This window comes from Centroberyx affinis, unplaced genomic scaffold, assembly GCF_046629955.1.
Source record: "Centroberyx affinis isolate AG114_WGS23_722 - 3 ecotype Tasmania unplaced genomic scaffold, CSIRO-AGI_Caff_v1 ptg000826l_1, whole genome shotgun sequence".
NCBI lineage: Eukaryota > Metazoa > Chordata > Actinopteri > Beryciformes > Berycidae > Centroberyx > Centroberyx affinis.
Window position 1 is genome coordinate 33,111 of NW_027279425.1, and position 20,986 is coordinate 54,096.

The 20,986-nt window shown below is 40.4% G+C and overlaps 2 protein-coding genes across 2 annotated transcripts; both read right to left on the bottom strand.

Moving 5' to 3' along the window:
- Positions 1 to 4,170: 4,170 nt before the first annotated feature.
- Positions 4,171 to 12,606, bottom strand: ubxn7 (UBX domain protein 7). Its single transcript, XM_071520784.1, has 11 exons — positions 12,501 to 12,606; positions 11,312 to 11,468; positions 11,062 to 11,126; positions 10,865 to 10,930; positions 10,549 to 10,661; positions 9,896 to 10,042; positions 9,558 to 9,648; positions 8,753 to 8,883; positions 8,015 to 8,525; positions 5,857 to 5,936; positions 4,171 to 5,714 (listed from the first exon to the last, which is right to left on the bottom strand). The coding sequence occupies exons 1-11, from the start codon at positions 12,604 to 12,606 to the stop codon at positions 5,553 to 5,555; spliced, it is 1,629 nt and encodes a 542-aa protein (XP_071376885.1). The 3' UTR covers positions 4,171 to 5,552.
- Positions 12,607 to 12,774: 168 nt separating this feature from the next.
- On the bottom strand, positions 12,775 to 19,948 carry ppp1r7 (protein phosphatase 1, regulatory (inhibitor) subunit 7). Its single transcript, XM_071520785.1, has 11 exons — positions 19,907 to 19,948; positions 18,985 to 19,138; positions 18,045 to 18,140; positions 17,688 to 17,743; positions 17,492 to 17,557; positions 17,071 to 17,201; positions 16,369 to 16,531; positions 16,050 to 16,166; positions 15,816 to 15,920; positions 15,579 to 15,665; positions 12,775 to 15,395 (listed from the first exon to the last, which is right to left on the bottom strand). Exons 2-11 carry the CDS (start codon positions 19,022 to 19,024, stop codon positions 15,219 to 15,221), a joined length of 1,038 nt encoding a protein of 345 aa, XP_071376886.1. The 5' UTR covers positions 19,025 to 19,138; positions 19,907 to 19,948; the 3' UTR covers positions 12,775 to 15,218.
- Positions 19,949 to 20,986: the final 1,038 nt, after the last annotated feature.

A 20,986-nucleotide genomic window follows, 5' to 3' on the forward strand; every position in this document is an offset into this window, starting at 1 on the left:
AAAGTTTGAATGGATTTTTCAGACTGTTAATGAGATCACTGGAAGGGAACTTTACAGTGAGAAAAGGGGCCAATAAAACCAAAAGCCATAATAGGCATCTGTCCTTGATCACTGTCTGTGGATAACAAACAGCAGTGTCAAACCTTTGAAATACAGCAGTAAACTCCATGCCGTTCATGAGCTCCATGCATGTGGAGTGAGATTATCTGATAATTTGCTGTTTGTTCCTGAAAGCTTGTGGGGAATGAATAAAATGACTCAAGTCAAGGACAAGCATCAGATAAATTGGGCGCTAATTTTGTCTAAGCCTTCAGATGTCAAAGCTACATTTTAACTACTGTGAATGTCAGAAAAAGAGGATAGTGGCATGGCTGAAGTCATGATAGCCACAATACAATACAAGTGCAATAGGATCCTTTACAATATCAGCCTATTTAGAACAACTTTACTGTCTGCCACATTAGGATTTCACTGATTTTGGTGTTGAGCTGAATAAATTTTAGTCACACTACAAATATTGCAACAGTAAAATGTACCTCAAACGAGTGTCAACATGAGGAATAGAAAAGGTCAAGTGTATATTGTATTCAGAAAATAGTGTAAAACATGTAGCATAGTATATAACCTATTTGCAGGGCGTCTGTGTTCCCCACCCACTCTAGTCTGCTGTCCAGGTAAAACCCAGGTATTTGCAGGACATGACCACCTCAACGTCCAGACAGGGGTCGGTGCAGTCCCAGCCCTCCTGAAGTCCACCATCTGCTATTTTTTGGCTATAATGTTGAGCTGGAGCTGGTTCTGGCCACACCATGTATTCTGCCTCCTACCCCCCTCTGATTCACCCCACTACTGCAGAGTCGTCAGACAACTCAGAGAAGACGTTTCACACTTTACTTAGCCTCATGCCTTCTCAGTTGTGTCTATTTAATTAGATTTAGTGTCTGAACTTATGTCTATCACCATTTTGAAGTATTATTTTAATAATATAGAATAGATGTGCTTTAATGAAACACATTTACTGCTGACAATAATTATCAAAATATTTGGATACATTTGATGACAGAATATTTGTGATTTGTAACAAGATACATTTTATTGTATCTTTGTCCATCTGTGCTGACACTTGACTCAGCTGTGTTAGTGTAATGACACCTCCTGATAACACAGCTGGTCTAAAGCCTGTTACATTACTTTCCTGCTCATTGCACAAGTTGACATGCATTGCATGCATTATTGAACAACAAAATAAGCACTCTTACTATTCATATGAGGAGGATTTCTACCATAAGCACCAGACTAAAACACTGCTTGTATGAATTTAAAATTGAGTTTTGTTTGTTTTACTGCTAAAAACAAGGGGTATTCTAGAGAATATAAAAAATCTGTGTAAGAGGAGCTATATAATAATAAAATTACTGTTTTGGATTTGCATCTGTAATGCTAATCTTGAATATTAAGGAATGTCATTCAGTAGTTTCATGATACTTTCATGTTATCTGAATAACTGTAATCCTGCTTCCTGAAATGCCCCCATGACTCTGACTGCTCTACATCGCCTGTATGTTGAGGGGGTCAGGTGATAGTAGTCCACTAGGCCATCCTGACAACACTAAATAAGACTAGATAAGCTTATCATCAATGATTATTCACCTGAAACATCCAGAGCAGGAGGATAAGGGGCAGGGGGCATAACCTGAAGTGCTTGAAAAATGTTTTCTAATATTTCTTTTCATGGTTGGCCTTTGTTGCATCTCTTGTTGCAGTCAATATTGCTACAGGTATATGTAAAACATAGTACAGATTACTTGTAAATGTGCCATTGCATCAAAGAAAAGTTTTTTTAGAACGTATTTTAAGCATTTATCAAGTGTTGCCAAGGTAAATAGTATGTACTGTAATATGTACTCTGAACTTCACTGAGAGGTAAATGTTTAGTATGACATCAGTCAGCTCATCTCAGTCAGTGGTGATTCATCTTGATACCCTCAGCTGACACTGGTCCTCTCTTGATCATTCTCGTTGAAAACAGAGATGGTTTCCAGATAAAACCTTGTCTGGCTTTTTGCTTGTGTGTGGAAAGAGAAACAGAGAGAGAGCATTACTGGAACTCACCACCCAACGTCAAAGGGATCGGGAAATCAATTTAAATCTCTCCATGATAGGGGCAAGTAAATTTTTAATTCTTCCAAAATGGACTAGTACCTTGGTAGCTTCCTTGAATATACAAAGGTGGGGAGATGATTTTGGAGGCGTTGGATTATCACGTCTGTACTGTAGGAAGAGCATTTGGTAATCAGATTCCACTTTGGTTGATGGGACATCCCTGATCTGAGCTGCTTCTATTGTGACTATATGTTATTCATTGTGACTGGAGCATTTCTATTCTTTAGCCTTTGACTCATTTTATCTGCATGTGTCTGCATATTTGACTGCATAATGATCCCATCTTCATTCACACAGTTACACACATTTACCCCTGTATGCTGCCCTGGACATCTTTCGGCCACTACTCAGACCCACAAGAGCACTTTGGGGACAAGTGCCTTGTTGTATAGGAAGGGAGAAATCCCATCCAGATTTTACCAGCAAGTCCAGGGATTCAAACTGCCAACCTTCTGTCTACAAACCAGCTTCTAGGCCATATGTTAAACTCTCAGTGCTGCTCAGCTCCCAGACAGGTCATTGATCATACATTAACTTCCATTGACTGCATTCTGAGAATAAGCTGAAAGGTGCATAGGTGAATGGGGTCAACACCCTTCTTATGCAACAGAAGACCCTCAAACAAGCCAGGTCTGAAGGCAGCTGTCCTGGTTACCTTATTAGTTATTCAGCACTGTTATATACAGTATATCTTTAGGTTTACTGTGAAATTAATGCATGTTGTTGCTGTCAGGTGAAAACCACCAAAACCACAAAATGTCAACTTTTCAGCAACCAAGAAAAACAGCCTTGTTCTTAGATTGATGACAATGCATTTTGACATTATCCAGTGGGTTTTGAAAGGGTTTCATAAGCCCAAGAGGTCAGAGAATTGTCTCAACCCATAGAGGAGCATTTGATCCTTCAATTTAAGTGAAACATGAAAATCACCAAAATTGGAGTTAAAAGATGTGGATATTTTGACCTTTGATATATGTGCTCACAATTTAAATTCCAGATACCATCTTGCAAAGAATACCTAGATCTACACTGTCTATTGTTTATTGCCTTCTTTGCCAAATGTTGAATTGCATGTGGGGGACAGGTGGCAAACATAACATTTTGATTTTTTACCAGCCTAATTATAGCATTTTTAAGCTGTGTATTGTCTCCAATGTGAGTTGCTGGTGTGACAATTGAATTTCACTCTCACACTGATAAAGTATATTTGTACTGTATGTATGCATCTATCTACTGTATCTTCAGCTGGGCTTTGGTATTCCTCCTTCACTCAGCAGTGCCTTTTGTCAGCAAATTTCCTCCCACACAGCTTTTGTCCATTACACAATATAAGAGGTTGAGGAATGCCCTTCCCGTAATATACACACAGCTAGGAGAGTGAAGTACAGTCAACGGCCTCATCTGTTTGATCAGGTGCAAATCCCTCTCTTTCAACTCTGACCATTGCCCTATAGAGATAACGTGAAGGGGTATTAACTGTTGGCGACCTCATCCAAAGGGGAATATAAAAATGAATGTACCCATGACCTGCAACAGCCAAATTAGCAATTGTGAAATCAACAACTCTTTCCTAAAGTAGGAAACCAAATCTGACCTATGAAGTCAGAGTAATGTACAGTGACAATATATGCAAGACTGACTTTGTTGATCCTAAAATTTGGCTTTGACATCCAAAATAATATTAAAATGATTATGGTGCCAGGAGTGCATTCTGAACTACAAGTTGTACCCTCATCCCCAGGTATCCTCAATACCATCAGCACATTTTCCTGTTTTCCAGTCTAGTTTCTAATTGTAGATTTATATGACTGCTGATTTGCAGGCCAGACAAGCACTTCACTTTTTTCTGGCTATGAGAGACAGCAATGCCGACTTACAGTATATAGACGTTTAGGACATACAGGAAACTTTTAACTCTTTTAGGGCATACAGGAAAATCAAACTTCTGTGGGCTAAAGTTTATAAAAAATTTAAAATTAATATTTAAGCAGAACACAAGTGAGAAGATGTGGTCTGTAATTTGTCCACATTTACCAAGGAGAACGGTCACAAGGGGCAAGATTCAGGCACATATTCCCTAAAATCTACAATCAACAAAAAGCATGTGTTTAATAATTTGTGTAGATAACAGGAATTATACCCCTTCTTATATTCAACATCATCACCTCTGTGATTTGGTTGCAGACGAACCACGGGCAAGTCTTGACTGTGGGCAAAAATTTAGAACAGAAAATTTAGATAAATCCCAATTGATTACATTTGAACATGTATTTGAATAGCTTGCAACGCATGTCAGAGCTTATTTGTAAATTGATTTGGGTTTCTACCTATGACCTTTATCCCATGGCATCATCATGGCTCTGAGGTTACATTCCACAGACCGACCAATGTGCAAAGCATGTAACAGAAGACCAAGCAAAAATCCCCTTGGTTTTGGTGGTTATATTTCAGCATCAGCATATTTTCTTGGCAGCATATAAAAAAGAAAGGAAACAGAACGACTACAACTAAATATCAGTCTCTCTACACCATCCCTGTACAGTGTAGGTCCGATTGATGAGATGAACCGCCCCTCATTCATTCACTTCTGTATCAAAAGTCAAGTCAAAATCTGAAAACCGATCTACTAGTCTCTAATTAACCAATAGAAACTTGAGTAAAAATGTGCAGATCTACCCAATCCTCTCAGATCTACACAAGTGTCTCAGGGACATTAGACACATTTACTTGATTTGTAATTTGTAGACCTTTTGTCTTAATACCCCTACCCTCCCAAATAATTACAATAATGGTTCAACCAATAACCAAGTGAGAGACCACATTTGGGACAAGTAGGTGCTCAGGTAAAAAAAAAAGAAAAAAAAAGAATGAGCCTTCCCTTACCTGTCCCCAGGTACAGAAAATAATAACAACAAGAGCTAGAAAATAAATTCTGACATTTGAAAATCCTTTATGGGAGGTAAAAGTTTGTTTTTACAAGTCCCCAGTGCCTCATCAATCAGTGATCCATTATTTTGGGATTTTCATTTTTATATAAGCTATATCAAATATATTCTATCCTGATGTGCCTCAGTGTATCAGAACAAAATGAAACCTAAATCAGAATAGAATATATCACATAATAGAAAAATTAAAGAGTGCTGGCATCCATAACACCTTACTGGCCAAATGTTGAGCACTACAAAGGGATTAGGCTGTCAGTAGAAACATCGGTATTCAGACTAGTAGAATGGTGGGAAAAGCCGTCCATCCACTAACAGATGTCTTGGCAATAGGGGGCCTAATTCCAGGAGAACAGAAGGTCAAGGCCAGTAACACCATCCCAGGTCATTGGTGAAGGGGCGAGGTCTACCAGAGAGATACAGGCAGGCAAAGGGGTAGGGGGGGGGCTAGTTCCTCTCCTGCACAAATACAGTCTCCTGTGGACAAAGCCCCGCCTCCTGCAGTGTGATGTCATAGTCCAAGTGGGCGAGCTTCCGTCTGGGGAAGTTGGTGACAAGCTCGAAGCGTTCGTTAGGGTAACCCTTGGACTGGACGTGTCTTACCAGCGCCTTGAAGGGAGAGAGGAACAGATGAGAGACGTTTTAAGAAGCAATCAGTATTCAAGCCACAATATGCAATAATCACTGGGCATAGAGAGGAAGCCCTTGCTTTCATTTTAACTGATATGCAGTAAATGTGCCGTGTTCTCACCATAAGTTTGGCTTTGGACGACAGAGAAATTTGCTCTCTCTGTCCATCTGGGTATCGAAGCATCAACCTGGCTTTGGGACCTTGGGAAAAATCAAAATGGAAAACGGAAATGTTAAACATTAACATCTCCTACATATGATGCAGTCCTCCTCTGGGCCAATCGGTAACAAATATGTCACCTAGTTTTGACTGATAATTGTAACCCGTCAAAATTAGATCAGTGGTGCCTTAAATGTTGTGCATGGCATGTGAACAAACAATGCTGCGTCTTCCTTGGGCTAATTAGTGTCATTTTGAAAATGGAGTGAAGGTCTGCCCTGCGTTCAGCCCCGACAAAACGTAGCAAAACGTTTATTTAAACGGAAACGGTGGTGCATTGAAAACCCTGTTGTGTTACGCAAGCGTTGCAACTATGGCAGCTGAGAAGGCCATTCTTTGCATTCTTTTCGAAGAATTTTCGGAGCCTGATTAAATCGGTTTAAATACGTGTTTAATACTACAAAATACGCTCAATGTTACAGTCACTGCCCTTGCCGTCCAGAATAGCAGAGAACATCCAAATCGAGTGAAGGGGTTTGTGGAAACTGTGCTTCCTAATTATAGTGATCCAGCATTTGCCTCATCTGCATTTCAGGGTGACAAGGCAAACATTTCAGGTGAAGGATAATCCACTTCTTACCTTCGAGACTGTGTTACGATCTATATGAGCTAATTATTTTATTATGAGTATTAGGACTATCATTATTGCTGATCACTGTTGTTGTGATATGATATTGTAATATTTACCATTATATATTTAGAGGAGTAGAGTGGAGTAGAAAAGTTTATGAAAGTGTCACTCCACAATGGTACATACAATAGCAAAAGATACAAATATGTCTTAAAATCACATTGCCGACCACTCTTAACAGTGGGTAGGCCCATGTCATTTAAATATAGCCTACAGTATATTTATTTGTTACATTAATCATAATTCCTAGCACACCTTCCTAAGGAAAGGAAATGCACCAGAAGACATTGCTATTACTAAATGATATTTAGACAGACTTTAATAAGCTCCAGATCTATATGCTTGTGCTCTTATTATTGGAGTTGTTCCATTGTGCGCACTGCCTTTTTAATACGGCGGGGTTTATATACACGTCGCTGCTGAACACCTCTGACACACCCACCAAACGAGAGACAACGTACCTCAAAGCCCGTTGCACACTGTTTCGAGGAAACATGACGTTCAACCCGGAAACCGTAGCAAAATGGTGCACGCCATTTTCAGATTTTACGTGCCCCTGGTCACACTATGCACCAAAGTGCACGAATATTTGCTTCGCCCCTCATTCACCTCCATTGAAAACCAAGCAAAGGCTGAATAAAAAACAATTTCTGGTTGTAAAGTAATTTCACTCCTTTGCTTTCGTGCAGAGGGTTTGAAACAAAATCCAACATGGCGGACTCGAATCATGGCAGTATCACATCATCCAATTTAAGACAAGTCAGTTGTGAGGAAGGAACAGATGACACACTTGCTTGTGTAATGATTTGATAGATACTAGCATGCTAGTAGCTAAGTCAACAACAACCCCCTGACCCAAGAAATCATACACAAAAACAAAAGTTCATCATTATTTCTGCTTTTCAAGCATGATGCTAAGCTAACTCAGCTCCAAGATAGCCGCTAGTAGATAGCATCATTCCCAAGTTTTGTCAAAATCAGTTGAGTTTGTGATACCAAAAATTACTGACAGGTTAAAATTGTGTAAGCATAGGCTAGATGTAGGGCTTGATATGGACAAAATCAATATCACAATATAAAGCGATATTGGTATGTAAAAATTGCATTGAATTGCATGGTAATATAAAGTATGATAAAATTCCTTCATTAGTTTTAGATCCCATTTTATGAGATTTTAATTAGTATTTACTTTTTAATATGAATTTAGACAACAAAATTGTGTATCAGGATAACTTGATATCGCTATTTTTCATCACGATATGATTCTACTGAAAGATGATAAACGATAATATGAACTTAGTGCCAAGCCCTAGCTAGATGCATTCTCATATTCAGACAAATTAAACATATAAAGAATGTGCATTGACACACATGGACATACATGCACACACTCATACAGTTTGCACATTGAGTTGCACATTGTCATACCATTGTCATCAAGGCAGTCCGAGTCACAGGGTTTGGAGGTGCTGGTCTTGGAAGGCCCAGCGCTTTGGGCTGTTGTGGTACAGTGGTTCCCTCCAGAGTCTGCGTCAGGCTGAGAATGACGAATCGCAGCAGCTGGGGGTTCCAGGTGGTTCTTTTTGCTCTCCTCTTTCCTGTGGCTGTGGTTGTTTTCTTTGTACGAGGACTTTCTGTGGCAAGAAGAAGAAACGGGGCTGTCCGGACAAAGAGGCTGGGAGGCTGCAGCGGCAGGAGGAGCAGGCGTGTGTTTGCTGGCAGAACTTTTCTCTTCCTGGGGTTCTGGCGTTTCGTTGTCTGAGCCGTCGACAGAAATGAGGCCCTCGCTGTCGGAGAAAGGCTCTGCATCCGAGTCGTCGTCCGATCGGGGGGAATCGGGGGCTTCTGGGACGTTGGAGGACTCGTAGTGGGTCTCCTGTAGGGACGCTCGAATGGCTGCCTCCAGCTGACTGTCCTCACTGGCATCAATCAGACTCTCCTGGACCAGAAAGCAGAGTGTGCAGGTGTTGAAAACAAACCAAAGAGCTGGATGAATTCACATAAAGAAAAGGAAAAAAGTGAATCAACAGACAAATAACTGTGAGAGAAGAAACTCCCCAAACTTTATTTTAGTGAAGAATAAACAAGCAGCAAGCAAAGAGTTACAGAGAGAGAGGAGAGAAAGAGACTGAGAATTAGAGCAGCCACATGAGATGAGAGACTCACAGAACGAGCTCGTTTGGCAGGGGGTGCATGGCAGGATGGCCCATCTAGCTGTCCGTGCTCTGCCAGGAAGCCAGTCGCCTGCTCCAGGAACGATGCCACATCCAGCTGGTTCCACTCCACCATTTTTTGACCTAAAGGGGACAAGTTATGAGGGGAACAGTACAACACAACTCTAGGGTTTATATGTACACAAACCGTTTTTTGAAGTAAAACAGAACATACATTTTAACTAACTACAAGATTTTTTTAAGATAGGAAAAGCGGAAAATGGAAATATTTCAACAGGTGTGTTCAGATGCATGGACCTTGAACTACAATGAACTGGGGTATTCAGTCCATCACGTGTAAAAAATAATAATAATAATGCTCTGCCACAGTCAGTTGTTCAAGGATGAGCTATAACTTTTGAATTCTTTCACATAATAGCACTGCCTTGTTTTCTAATTGGTGTGCACACAGGCAGGTTAGGCTGCCTTCTTTTAAAAATAGCTGCACCAAATATTAGCGGAGGCATGGTGCAATTCACACACCGACGTCATGGTGGCAAATGAGGAATACTTTTGAAAACAGCTCCCAAAGAGATTGATGAAGACAGGTCAGGGAAGGTTCCTGTTCTTTTGAAAATCTACCTATGAATGTCAATTACTAGTATTTATGTATTCAATCTTTTCGTTTCCTATTCTCAAATCTTTCTGATCATTAAATTGTGTTAATGTATTGATTAACTACTAAACATGACAGTTTGAACGTGTCTGAATATCCATGACCCATCAGCTGTTTCTGCGTCCCCCCTATAAACACTCACCTGTACGGGGGTCGAGGATGGAAATGTACGGGAACTTGTTCAGCTTGTAGAACTGGATGTATCTCTGTCCCTCTTCACTGTCATGATATACCTGTAATAAAGAAAATATGTGAGTGCATAAAATCAGTGGCATGCTGTCAAGACTAGCTTTAAGAGACTTGGAGAGTGGACATTTTTGTGATGACAACATTTTCTCAGTGAATCGAAAACCATGTCAAATCAGTTTCATCTCAATACGTTTGGGCCACAGGACAATTGAGGAAAACCCGGCACACAGCTTGGAAGGAACATAACTGCATCACAGATAAAGCACGAAACCAGGCTTAGAAACTGCATACCTGCCAGAATATGAAGTGCTCTCTGATGATGGTCCTTACTGCATCGTTACTCCACACATCCCTGTTCAGACACTGGCAGGCAAAGTCCTGCACATTCTGAATGTTGATCATTAGCCACTTGTTCTCCAGTTGTCCACAGTCTTTTGCCTATAGGCACAGGGGAGAAAATATAGAATGAGAATAAACAGAAACAACCAAATTGGGTCTAGTCAATTACTGTAGAATGAGGAAATCATTAACATGGCAAGTCTTGATGGGAGGAACAAGCAGATCTATTGTGAAGATACAGCCTGATGGCAGACAAACAACTTATTTGAGGAAATGAACAGGTGTGCCTTTATGGAGAACAGACATAACCATCTGTATCAGTGGTGGGCAACCATATGCCAGGGAGGGACAAGGGTATGCAGGTTTCATTTCCTAACGCTACACCAGCTGATTTCACAAATGAGCACACCTTCAACCGGAGAGGAAGAACTCATCAGTGAAATTAGTGTTTGGTTGGAATGAAAACCTGCATACTCCTGGCCTTCCGTGTCACATGGTTGCCAACTGATCTACATAGTCACCATGGAAATATCACTGAAAGTTCAGAACCCATGCAAAGTGAATAAAGACGTGTGGTGTACAGGGTCCAGCGAGTGACTCCTTACCGTCTCAAAGCTGCCTTTGTGCATGAGCTCAATGGGAGGACGGAAAAGGTCTGCCAGGGTGCTCAGTTTCTTATCCACAGTGCTACCGTTACGCAGCTCCTGCTCCTGGCGAACTAGGAAACAACATACATCCACAGTCATTACAGCAGGTAAAGGTATGGTATGAATACAATGACAGTAAGGGTGAGACAAAGAGAGTCAGGGATTTCATCGTTGGATGTGATTACACTGTATTATCACTGCATTGAGCAACCACGTTATTTATCAACCTCTTTAAGCTCAGGAAAAAAAACTTGGAGAGATTTAAAATACTCACTAGTTTCTGTTTGGAAATCCCGGAAGCCATCAAATATAGATCTAGCAGGTCTTCGTCGCTTTGGCACTGTGCGTATAATAAACACATCACAAGTCACGTTCAGAAAGTAATCAATGTCAGTACTCTCAGTAATAACAATGATTTAGTGTTGAGATCCAATAATATGAGGTAGTGTAAGGTCAGATGCAATATAGTACCTCCAAACAGTGGTTCTGGTTCCACCAATATGTCCTGCTTCTGGGGAATGGGCGCTCGTACTTCACTGAAACATAAGGCAACATATATATAGTCTAAAAAGAATCTACTGTAAAAAAAACAAAAAAAATCAAAATAAACCAAAATAAAGTTAAAAAGATGAGAAAACATGCCAAAGAAAAACAAAACTAAAGAATTTCCAAACCAAAATGCTTGTCCTACACAAGTCTGTGACGTAAAACATCAACTTACTCTGCAGGGGGACCTCTGCTGCTTGAAGCCCCTGTTGAACTGGAGCTGGTGCTGGGCTCTTCCGCTATTGCCCCTCCATCCAGGAACATGGTCACTGCCATCTCTAGGTTGTTGTTGCATGCTTCTAACATATGTTTTCCTACACTCTCTGTGGCCCCTAGCAGAATGATACACACACAGATCTTGGTAAACATTTTGGATTAAATAGTAATACATAATAGATAGTTATGCCTGTGTGACAACTGACACCATTCACGTGATGTATTTATTGACTTAGTTAAAATGTGCCAGACAATGCAACTGACGCCATACTATACACAAAACATCAATATTAAGACTCTGGTTTGATGCATAAAGATACACAGTAATATATTGTAATAATTCAATTAAAGTCAAGAGATCATTCATCAGCACAATGTCAACAATCTGAAAAGCTTTTGCATATATGTAAAGACTCTATTTGTGGTGTAATCTTGAGTGTTAAAGTGTACAGTAACGTTAGGGTAGGATCAGACTTTCCCGTGTGCACTGCGCATGTCCGTTTCACTTTCCAAGTCTTCTACACAAGCAGCCCCGAGCTGACTCGTCTCTTCCATTAAACAACTTAATATTGAAACACTGTTCGCCGTGTTAACGCGGTTAAACTATCAAACAACTTTTAACATGGCGGTGACAGAAACACTGCTCTCGAGTAAGAGCACACCGCATGAAACTGAAGATGTTTCAACCCGTAACATAAGGCGGAGCCTGGGGAGCTACAAGCCGAGCTGATGGTGAAGGAAAATGTTGCACACCCGACGTCCATTCCACATAATCAAACAAGCAATACGAAAAGATAAGACAAGCAAGCCCAGGCGAACGTTATCTCGCTGTAATCAACACCACAACACAATCAGATTTTTTTTAAAGTGACTGTGAGAGGTTACATTTGAGCCTTGTGGTTTTATGAGCCTTTTTCAGTCTTTTGCTTGACAGTTTACCAGCTAGCTACACACATTCTTAGCGGCCGTTACTGGCTGCTGTTCTTTTCCCTCTGCAAAGCATTGACAGGGCAGGGGGCAGTGCAAGACTTAATGCCCGTTTTGTTTCCTGCGTAGTAAATTCGAGGTGCTTGAGCGAGGAAGCTATTTTTCTAGGGTAACCCATGCCGACTTTATGGATCAAAGGCTAAATAAAATATTTTCTTTACCTGTTATTGCTGTGAATTGTTGTATTAACCCATTCACCCCCGGAGCTGATGCATCTCCGAGCGCCGCCATCTTACCGCCACAAACAACAACACAAATGCTGCGCATGCGTTTCGCCGTCCTTTCCGTGGCGCGAGGGCCTTTGCGTCACCAAAGACCTTTGTTGCATTGTGGGATATGTAGTTCACCCTATCCATTCCAATTCTAATATGACTTAGAACCCTTTTAATATTAAAAACTAAAAATTGCATAAACTTGCTATTTAAAGTAGTGTGATTTTATTGTTATTATTTGTATAATACATTCAGTTCAAAAACAGTCAGCCAAGTCCAAAACCTGAAGCCCCAGAACAACAGTTATTAGCAGTCAACTGCTCATTCAGTGAAGAGCAAACAAGATCAAGGTCATCTTAATTATCTCACAAGAGGAAAACTGTTGTACAGCCTGGCATAAACAAAAAACATCCCATGTTTTTGGATTTCACTTTTATGTAGGGAGGGGGATGGCACTGGCTTCCCTATGTCATAGCAAAAAATGTCAAAAGTATATTTATGAGTACACATAGTAACACTTCCAACCCGACTGGCCCATTGTATACATTTTTGTTCATGCTGCATGTAATGTAATATCACATTCATGTTGATAATGTCACATCAGCTTCGTTCCAACAGAGGGTTCGAATTTAAAGACAATCTGATATTCCTGGGGCCATAAACCTTCTCCGGATGAGTCATGGTCTAGGTCGTTTTACCATAAACCTCTGGATTTAAAACAGGGCCTGTGACAAGGAGCAAATGGTAAGAGCTCAAATGTTATACTGTTATTTTCTTGCCTCCAGTAGCAAATTGAGTAATAGGTACTCAGGCCACTTCTTTATGGTTTTGAAGGCCCATTAAGTGCAGATGCAAGGGATGAGATGGTAATGGTCAGGGTCTTATATTGCAATAAAAAAAGAACACGCTTATTTTAGCACTTTTTGTCTAAATCCACCATTGCATGAAACCATGCAACACACTACAAGTGAATTCTACTCTGTGGAAAGCAGAGATTTGATGCTACCAAATTGTATCCATGTTGGGCCTTTTAGTCCTGAGGCAGAAATTGAGTCTTGTATAAAAGATGCATCTCTTTAATTGTAACAGGGAGTAAATCAAGTGCACTCAAGCATTATATACAAGAGACCATATGGATACGTCAGTTTTTTTCCATGTGGTCATCTCAGTGTTTGGTGAATTAATAAATCCTATGGCAAACATGGCCAACAAGTACACACCAAAAACTCCTATTTAAGCAACATTAGTGTGAAGGCCAATTATAGAATACTACAGAAGATGTCACTGTAGTACCACAGCCTTAACACAGCTTAAAAACAATGTGTAAAAAAAAAAGACATAAGATGTCCGAGCCTATATCATTAAGTTTCTTATAACCGTAGTTAGCAATGCCTATGAGACCAGTTCACCTGTTGATATGAAAATCCACCTTAAAAAAAGAAATTACATTACTGTTGTGATCTCAGAAGTCCAATTAGTATTTGTGAGCATGAACAATTGTTTCCTAAAGTTAGAGACCAGAGAACCAAGGCTCTAATCGGTGATGTCTTCAAGAGAAAAAAAACTCCGCTTCACTGACTATGAAATGGAGACTAACTTTAGGGACACATTAAATGATTTTACATTCACATGAGCTTTATTTCACTGTAGTGGTCAGTTTTGTCAACCGGAAAATGGGCCTGGCTATATTCTGTAAAACCTCTGCTGATGAGATAGTCAAACCTGCTGGACAGCAAAGTTTGCCCCATATCAGGAACAGATGAAATACTGGTTTATTAAAATTATTTGTCAGTTTATGCTGTAAAGGATATAATTTCCTTAAAAGAAACACTGTATGCAAGTGCCACCTTACTGAGCTACTTTAAAATGATATGAACTGTAGGGCATCTATATTGCATCTGAAGCTTCATTTGAGATATTTCTATGACTACAATGTTTGGTACCTGGTTCAGTACATCGTTTTGAAGCGGAAAGTGTGTGTTGAGATCAAGTGTGAAAATATACAACATCCCAAGGATTAACATGTGTAAATTCTGTTTTAGAATGGATTTTCCCTTTAAATAATCTTGAAGTTTAGGAGTTCACGACTCTGCTTTATCCTGATACCTGGTTTGTAACTTATGAGACCAGTCTCATTCTGTCAAAACAAAGGATTAGTACTCACAAAATCCCTCAAGTAGTAAGATTGCAGTGCAACTTCAACAATAATGTGATAAATAAGATGAATTCTGATGGGCGTTGTGAGGATGAAGCCTCTATCCCATACTGTATCCCACATGCAAGAACAAAAAAATAATAATGGCAGGAAGAAAAAATTAAGTAATGGGAGTAGGATAAAGTCAACTTTTTGATATCTTGTTTTCACAGTTCATATCCAGCCTAATAAATTAATAAGCTTTCACACAATAGCATAGATCAAGTTGTGTATGAGTGCATACTTAAGTGCACGTATGTTTGCGTGTTAAGTGAGTGAGCCATGGGTGAATTTCATGTCAGAATGTACGCGTGTATATTTGTGTATGAGCGAGTATGATTGTGTGCGCGTCGGCATAGTGTCTGTGAGGCCAATGTGTTTCAGAATGAGGTCCGTTTCGTGGGCAGGGCAGGCAGGGTGCTAAGGTAAGGGAGAACACTGTGACGTTGGCAGACGGAGTGCGGGACTGCGGCTCAGAAGCGGATGAAGGTGGCATCGATCTGGCGTACGCTGGGCAGCGCCAGCATGATCTTTCGCCGGTACTGAGGGTCCTTCTGTAGCGGGTTCCTCTCCAGATAGACCGTCTCCAGAGATTTGGCGTTCTTCAACTCATCGAGATCTGACCAGTTGTCTATCTGGTTATCGTTCATCTGAGGAGAGAGGGGGAGGGGAGAGATTGCATCGGAAATGAGAGGACGCAATTTGTTTTGTCTTATGTAGCCCAGACACATATTTTAGGCACACCTATCACAAGGCAGCATATTACAGATACATTTTAAGTGCATCAAATAATACCCCCATGTCAGTCCACAAAATCTGACTTATATCCATACCCAGAACTCCTGTAGCTCTGTCAGATGGCTGATGTTTTCAATTTTCTTCACTCGATTGGCTGCAATGTCCAGAGTCGTGAGCTTTTTCTGTAAGGGAAAACAACAGTGTTGACACAACATTTTGGCATATAGTGACAAACTTTGTTGTTATATGTTTTGCACTGCTAGCAAAGTGCTTGATGGACAGTGTGGCATCTAGCCCTTTCAGAAATGGTCTGTTGTATTTCTATAACTCACATTGTTCTCTAAGCCCTCAATGACCTCAATGCCATTGTGGCTCAGATAGAGCTCTCTCAGGCTGACAAGGCTCTGCAGACCCTCAATTTTAGTGATGCGGTTACTCTGGAGATAAATACACAAACACACTCAGTCATCCATTTCAAATCATTAAGTAATATCTCAAAATATACAATTTTCATTTTTTCTTATTACGACTCCGACAAATGTTGAAGAGAATTTGTGTGAGAATACCTGAATGCTTAAAACAGTCAGGTTGTGCAAACCCTCTAGATGCTGAAGCTGAGTTATCTTATTGGTGCCAAGGAACAAACTTTGCAAAGAGGCGAGTGTATCCAAATTCTCTATTACCTGTGAACACAACAAAATGGAGACAGACGCACACAGACATACATCAAAATGATTGAATTACCCTTTCAGAAATTTCTTTTAATTTCTTATTTTTCTCACTCCATAATGCTGCAATGAAAGTGTTTTAATTTGTGTAATATCTGATTTACACAAAGTTTCAACAGGTAATGTCTCACTGGCCGACTGGCCCTTTCTGTCTCACCCGGATGCGGTTGGAGCCCAGCTCCAGCATCTCCAGGCCTGTGAGGTGTTCCAGGTTGGCAATGCAGCTTATTTTGTTGTGCAGCAGAAAGAGTTTCTTCAGCCGAGTCAAGTGCTCCAGACCCTCCACCTTCCTCAGGATGTTGAAGGACACGTCCAGCTGCCTGTTAATCAGTCAAACAAATATGTTGAATAGGGTAAATGTAATTGAGAAGAGGTCTCCATGTCCTAAAATGTCAGCCATAGAAAAATAGAATTGAGGTGGGGGTAATGTGATCATTGGTGGAGCATGTTTGTAATTTTACCATCTGAATCACCATCTGACCATGTTAGTCTTTTTTACAGACTGCGTGGGCCTCTGCCAGTAAAAATCTGGCCCCTTTTTCCTCCTGTACGTTGCCCTACATTGCCCCCATACTATATTGTTATTTTTTTTAACATATCAACGTCAATTGTGGAAGTTACTTATGACGCATGGTACATTTTTAATGCAATGACAACATGTAAATGGAGCAGGCATTCCCATCTCTGTAATTTTGGAGATTACAGAGATCTCTTCTCCTGTCTGACCTGGCCATTAACATTACAGATGTCCTATGTTAACAACTACTTTACGCACACTGTCCTGAAAACGAATTTGGACCAAATAGGGCTTAAGTTGAGTAAGTTTAGTCAGCAAGCCTATAGTTTCCTTTGGACTCACTCCAACTCTGTGAGGCCCTGCAGGTTCTCCAGTTTGCGGATCTGATTGTCATAGAGATCCACTTCCCGCAGTGAGCTCAGACTGTCAAGGTTCTCTATCTTTTTGATGAGATTCTGTCGTAAGGAGAGTGTCTGCATAAACACAGAGATAAGAAGAAAACAATCAATTGATACAATCAGATATCAACAGCTCTATTTTATCATACAACAAGCACCTTCGTTCTTCAGATATGATTAACTAAGAAAAAAAAACATGGTTGAAAGAAACCCAAATTCTAATTAGTTTTTCCTGTCAGGTCACAAACTAAGGAGTAATCCCAGACCCTGCATACAACATGGCTACCATTACTGCATCAGACACTGACAGAGGAAGACAGAGTGGCAGTTACAGGGCACAAAATAGGTTATAACCAGTTACTTACTTTAGCCTTCAGAAGCACCTCCAATCCTTCAATCTTTCCAATACGACAGTGAACAAGATCAACATCCTAGAAACATAAGAGGCAGTTTAAGTTGACATGTTAATGTGTATAATTTACTGCTTCCAGACTCACAAAACATGGGTCAAGCAAGCTTTGTGATTGTGGGTGGAGGCAAACACCAACGGTGTCTTCTCACCTCTTCCTCTGGGTCCAGGGTTATGGTGTCCATATCAACAGGAGACTCTTCTTTACCTAAAAGGTGAGTAGGAATAAATTAGATCAACTAATTCTGCTATTACATCAAGGTAGGATAATCATATAGATCATGTAGACACAGAGAGGCTAAGTGTTTTAAAACAACATCAGTGGCACCTGCCTAAATATTTTTGCCTGAAAAGACCAGTGATGGTTATGCAACACTGTCATGGATAGGCTAACCACTATGTTTTGCATGTCTGATTGTTATTGATGTAAAAGTCTTTTTACAGATGACAACCTGAATGCCACTATGTGCCTGACTGATTATGGAGGGAGAGGAGTTGTGATGATTTACTTGTGGTAGCGGGCTGATTGGGGTCCACCTCGCCATTGATACTCTTCCTCCGGGTCTCATCATCACCAGACTCCTCAGACTCACCCCTCCGGTCCACTACAGGCAGCAGACAATGGGAAGGGATGCTTAATTTCATTATATATAAACATACATATACATGTCTCAGTGACACATTCAGAAATCAACTTCTGTGCATGTCAGATTCTAGTCAGTAGGATGCCAAGGCTAGGCCTAGCCCCAGCTAACCCGTGGAAGAGTCAGGGCAGCCATGTGCGGCAGTCATCCTCTGCTGGAGGGTTACCAGGTTAAACTAACGATGGCTTGCCGGCGGTCATGTCTCTGCAACCACGATCCTACTGCAAGAGTCATGTCTACACAACTAGGAATACAACAAAATATATCTAGCAATGAGCCCTGAATCAAGCTGTGACTCGCTGTGAATGGGATCAGGGCAACCCCTCTTCATCATGTCAGAGATAGCTTGCTAGCTTGATAACGACGTTAGCTAACGTACAAGCTAAACAAGGCTAACCATGTTAGCGTTAGCTAGGTAGCTGGCCAGACCTGAGTTACCCTGTAGATACCGTTACTTAAAACGGAAAACACATAATATGGACGGACATGGCATGTAAAACAGAAAATCAATTTCCGACCATTGGACTAAGCAAAATAGATAGGAAAACTGAAATAACTACCATTAGCAAGACAATGTGGGATAGCGTTAGCTAACGTTAACTGTATAACGTTCACGCTAGCTAGTTTGTTGTTAGCATATTAGCTAGCAAGCCAAGGATGAAGCACTGGCCAGCAACTAGGAATAATAATGTTGATTTGATCACCTGATGTGCTCAAATGGATATAGAGATGTTTGTCTAGATAAATGTCGGTTCAACCAACTGATAAAATCATGAAACGGCTGCATCTTTATTTATTTACTCACCTTCCATTTCTTGAAGCTCTCCAACAGACAGGGAAGCCATATTTCCTGTAAACAGTCCTGACAACCGCTCAGCCAATCCGGTGGAAGCACACCTGGCGCGCTCTGCTTTCAGACACCAGAGGGCGCTGTGAGCACACAGGAAACAGCCAGGCTGCTGGAAACGAATGGTAGAATAAAGGGGTATACTACTACTAGGCCTACTTCTACTACTACAACTACTAGCCTACCACTACTACTACTAGCACTACTACTACTACTACTACTAACAATAATAATAATAATAATAATAATAATAATAATAAGAAGAAGAAGAAGAAGAAGAAGAAGAAGAAGAAGAAGAAGGACAACAACAACAACAACAACAATAACAACAACAACAATAAGAAGAATAACATCAACACCAATAATAATCATAAACATTATTGATCTACACAAGGCAATTATCTTTCTTGCCCCTCTCCAGCCAGGTCAAGGTCAGCTACAGAGCAACACCCCTGGAGCTGGGATTCAGTGTTTTGCTCAAGGACAGCTCAGCAGGACAGCAGGACCCAGGTCCTCGTTTTGAAACATTTCAAAACTAACCACTAACTAAGCCACCCTGTCGCCAAGATACAACATCTGCATCGTGCAGATGGTCCCAAGCAGAGGAAATCTGTTTCTTGTATCCCCTCTCCTTCTGTCTGCATGGGAAGCATGCATATTGCAGCACATTTCCCCAGTACATTTAGTCTTTGATTGACTTCAGTAAGCCTAAGCCCCAACCTCACACTGGGTGAGGATCTGGCAACACTCCAGTTAGCCCAGCCTCAAACCTGCTGGCCAAACATGCCAGTATAGAGAAGATGAAGAAACATTCAACTAATACTGGTATTTCACAACAGGTGGACTGTATTGTATTACATGAAACATAAACACAAACAACCTGACTGTCCTCTCCTCTGTAAATCCCCTGCACAGCTTCACTTGTCTCTTGAAGACTGTTTACACAACCACTTCCTGTCTGTCTTACATAACTTCCATTTGAACTGAAAGAGAACGCTCTAAGTGAGAATGAAGAAGGGGATCTTGACACTAAGCGTTATACCCAAGTCAATATCCTTCATAACATAACATAACATAACATAACATTTGGGTGACATTTTTAATCAAAGCACCTTAATATACCATGAATGCATTTGCTTCTAGTAAATTAGTTAGTAGTAAATTAGTAAATTATTTCTAAAACCTCAGTCTTGTCAGAGAATGAAACTTATCTCCCACACACTGACACACTGACACACACACACACACACACACACACACTGTCATAGTGCTAGTTTGCAATATCTCATCCTTAGTTATGCTCCCATTTTTTCTCATTCCTCATTTTTCCTGATAACAGCAAATGACGTGACGCAGCTTTGTATGCTAGAAGCATCAGAGAAAGATATACAAAAGAACATCGCATTCATCCAAACGTGACCTATAGTCTTCTGAGGGACAGACAGGAACAAAACGTTCTACATTATCAGACCAGTAAACCACTGCATTGATAATCAGGTAAATAATAGGAAAGAAGGATTTGATGTGAGCCCAAGTTTTGGCATAAGACAACTGACACAACATACAGCAGTATGTTTAACTAACTGGCTAAATATTTTTTTTGCAGGCTGCATATAACACAGAATCATTGACTAGCCAGGCAGCTGAGAAACATACTTATTAACTCTTTTCAAAGAAAAACACTGTCTTGTAAAGAACTACAGTGATCCTCCAATACATTGTTTAATTAAAAAACTACACATTTTACAACAAAACTGTAAGTCTGAGATAATAAACAATGTCATAAAGTACAATAAAGTCATCATAAAATCACTATTTAGTACTACAGACACACACTGTCTACATAGGAATATTAGAGGAAAATTATTGTGATAACATAGAAGATAGAAAATACCATAAAGATAAGGTAAATTATTGAGTGCCACAGACAGACTATGAGTGTGTATAGGAATATTTTTGT

What these genes read in the sequence shown, in the direction of transcription:
- ppp1r7 (XM_071520785.1), bottom strand. Translation starts at nt 19,024, where the DNA reads ATGGCTTCCCTGTCTGTTGGAGAGCTTCAAGAAATGGAAG. An exon ending in AGGTGCTTCTGAAGGCTAAA is followed by an intron (nt 17,202 to 17,491) that starts GTAAGTAACTGG and finishes GTGTTTATGCAG; the next exon opens with ACACTCTCCTTACGACAGAA. An exon ending in TGGGCTCCAACCGCATCCGG is followed by an intron (nt 16,167 to 16,368) that starts GTGAGACAGAAA and finishes TTGTGTTCACAG; the next exon opens with GTAATAGAGAATTTGGATAC.
- ubxn7 (XM_071520784.1), bottom strand. Translation starts at nt 12,606, where the DNA reads ATGCGCAGCATTTGTGTTGTTGTTTGTGGCGGTAAGATGGCGGCGCTC. An exon ending in ACCAGAACCACTGTTTGGAG is followed by an intron (nt 10,931 to 11,061) that starts GTACTATATTGC and finishes TTATACGCACAG; the next exon opens with TGCCAAAGCGACGAAGACCT. An exon ending in CATCCTCGACCCCCGTACAG is followed by an intron (nt 8,884 to 9,557) that starts GTGAGTGTTTAT and finishes TGTCCCCTTTAG; the next exon opens with GTCAAAAAATGGTGGAGTGG.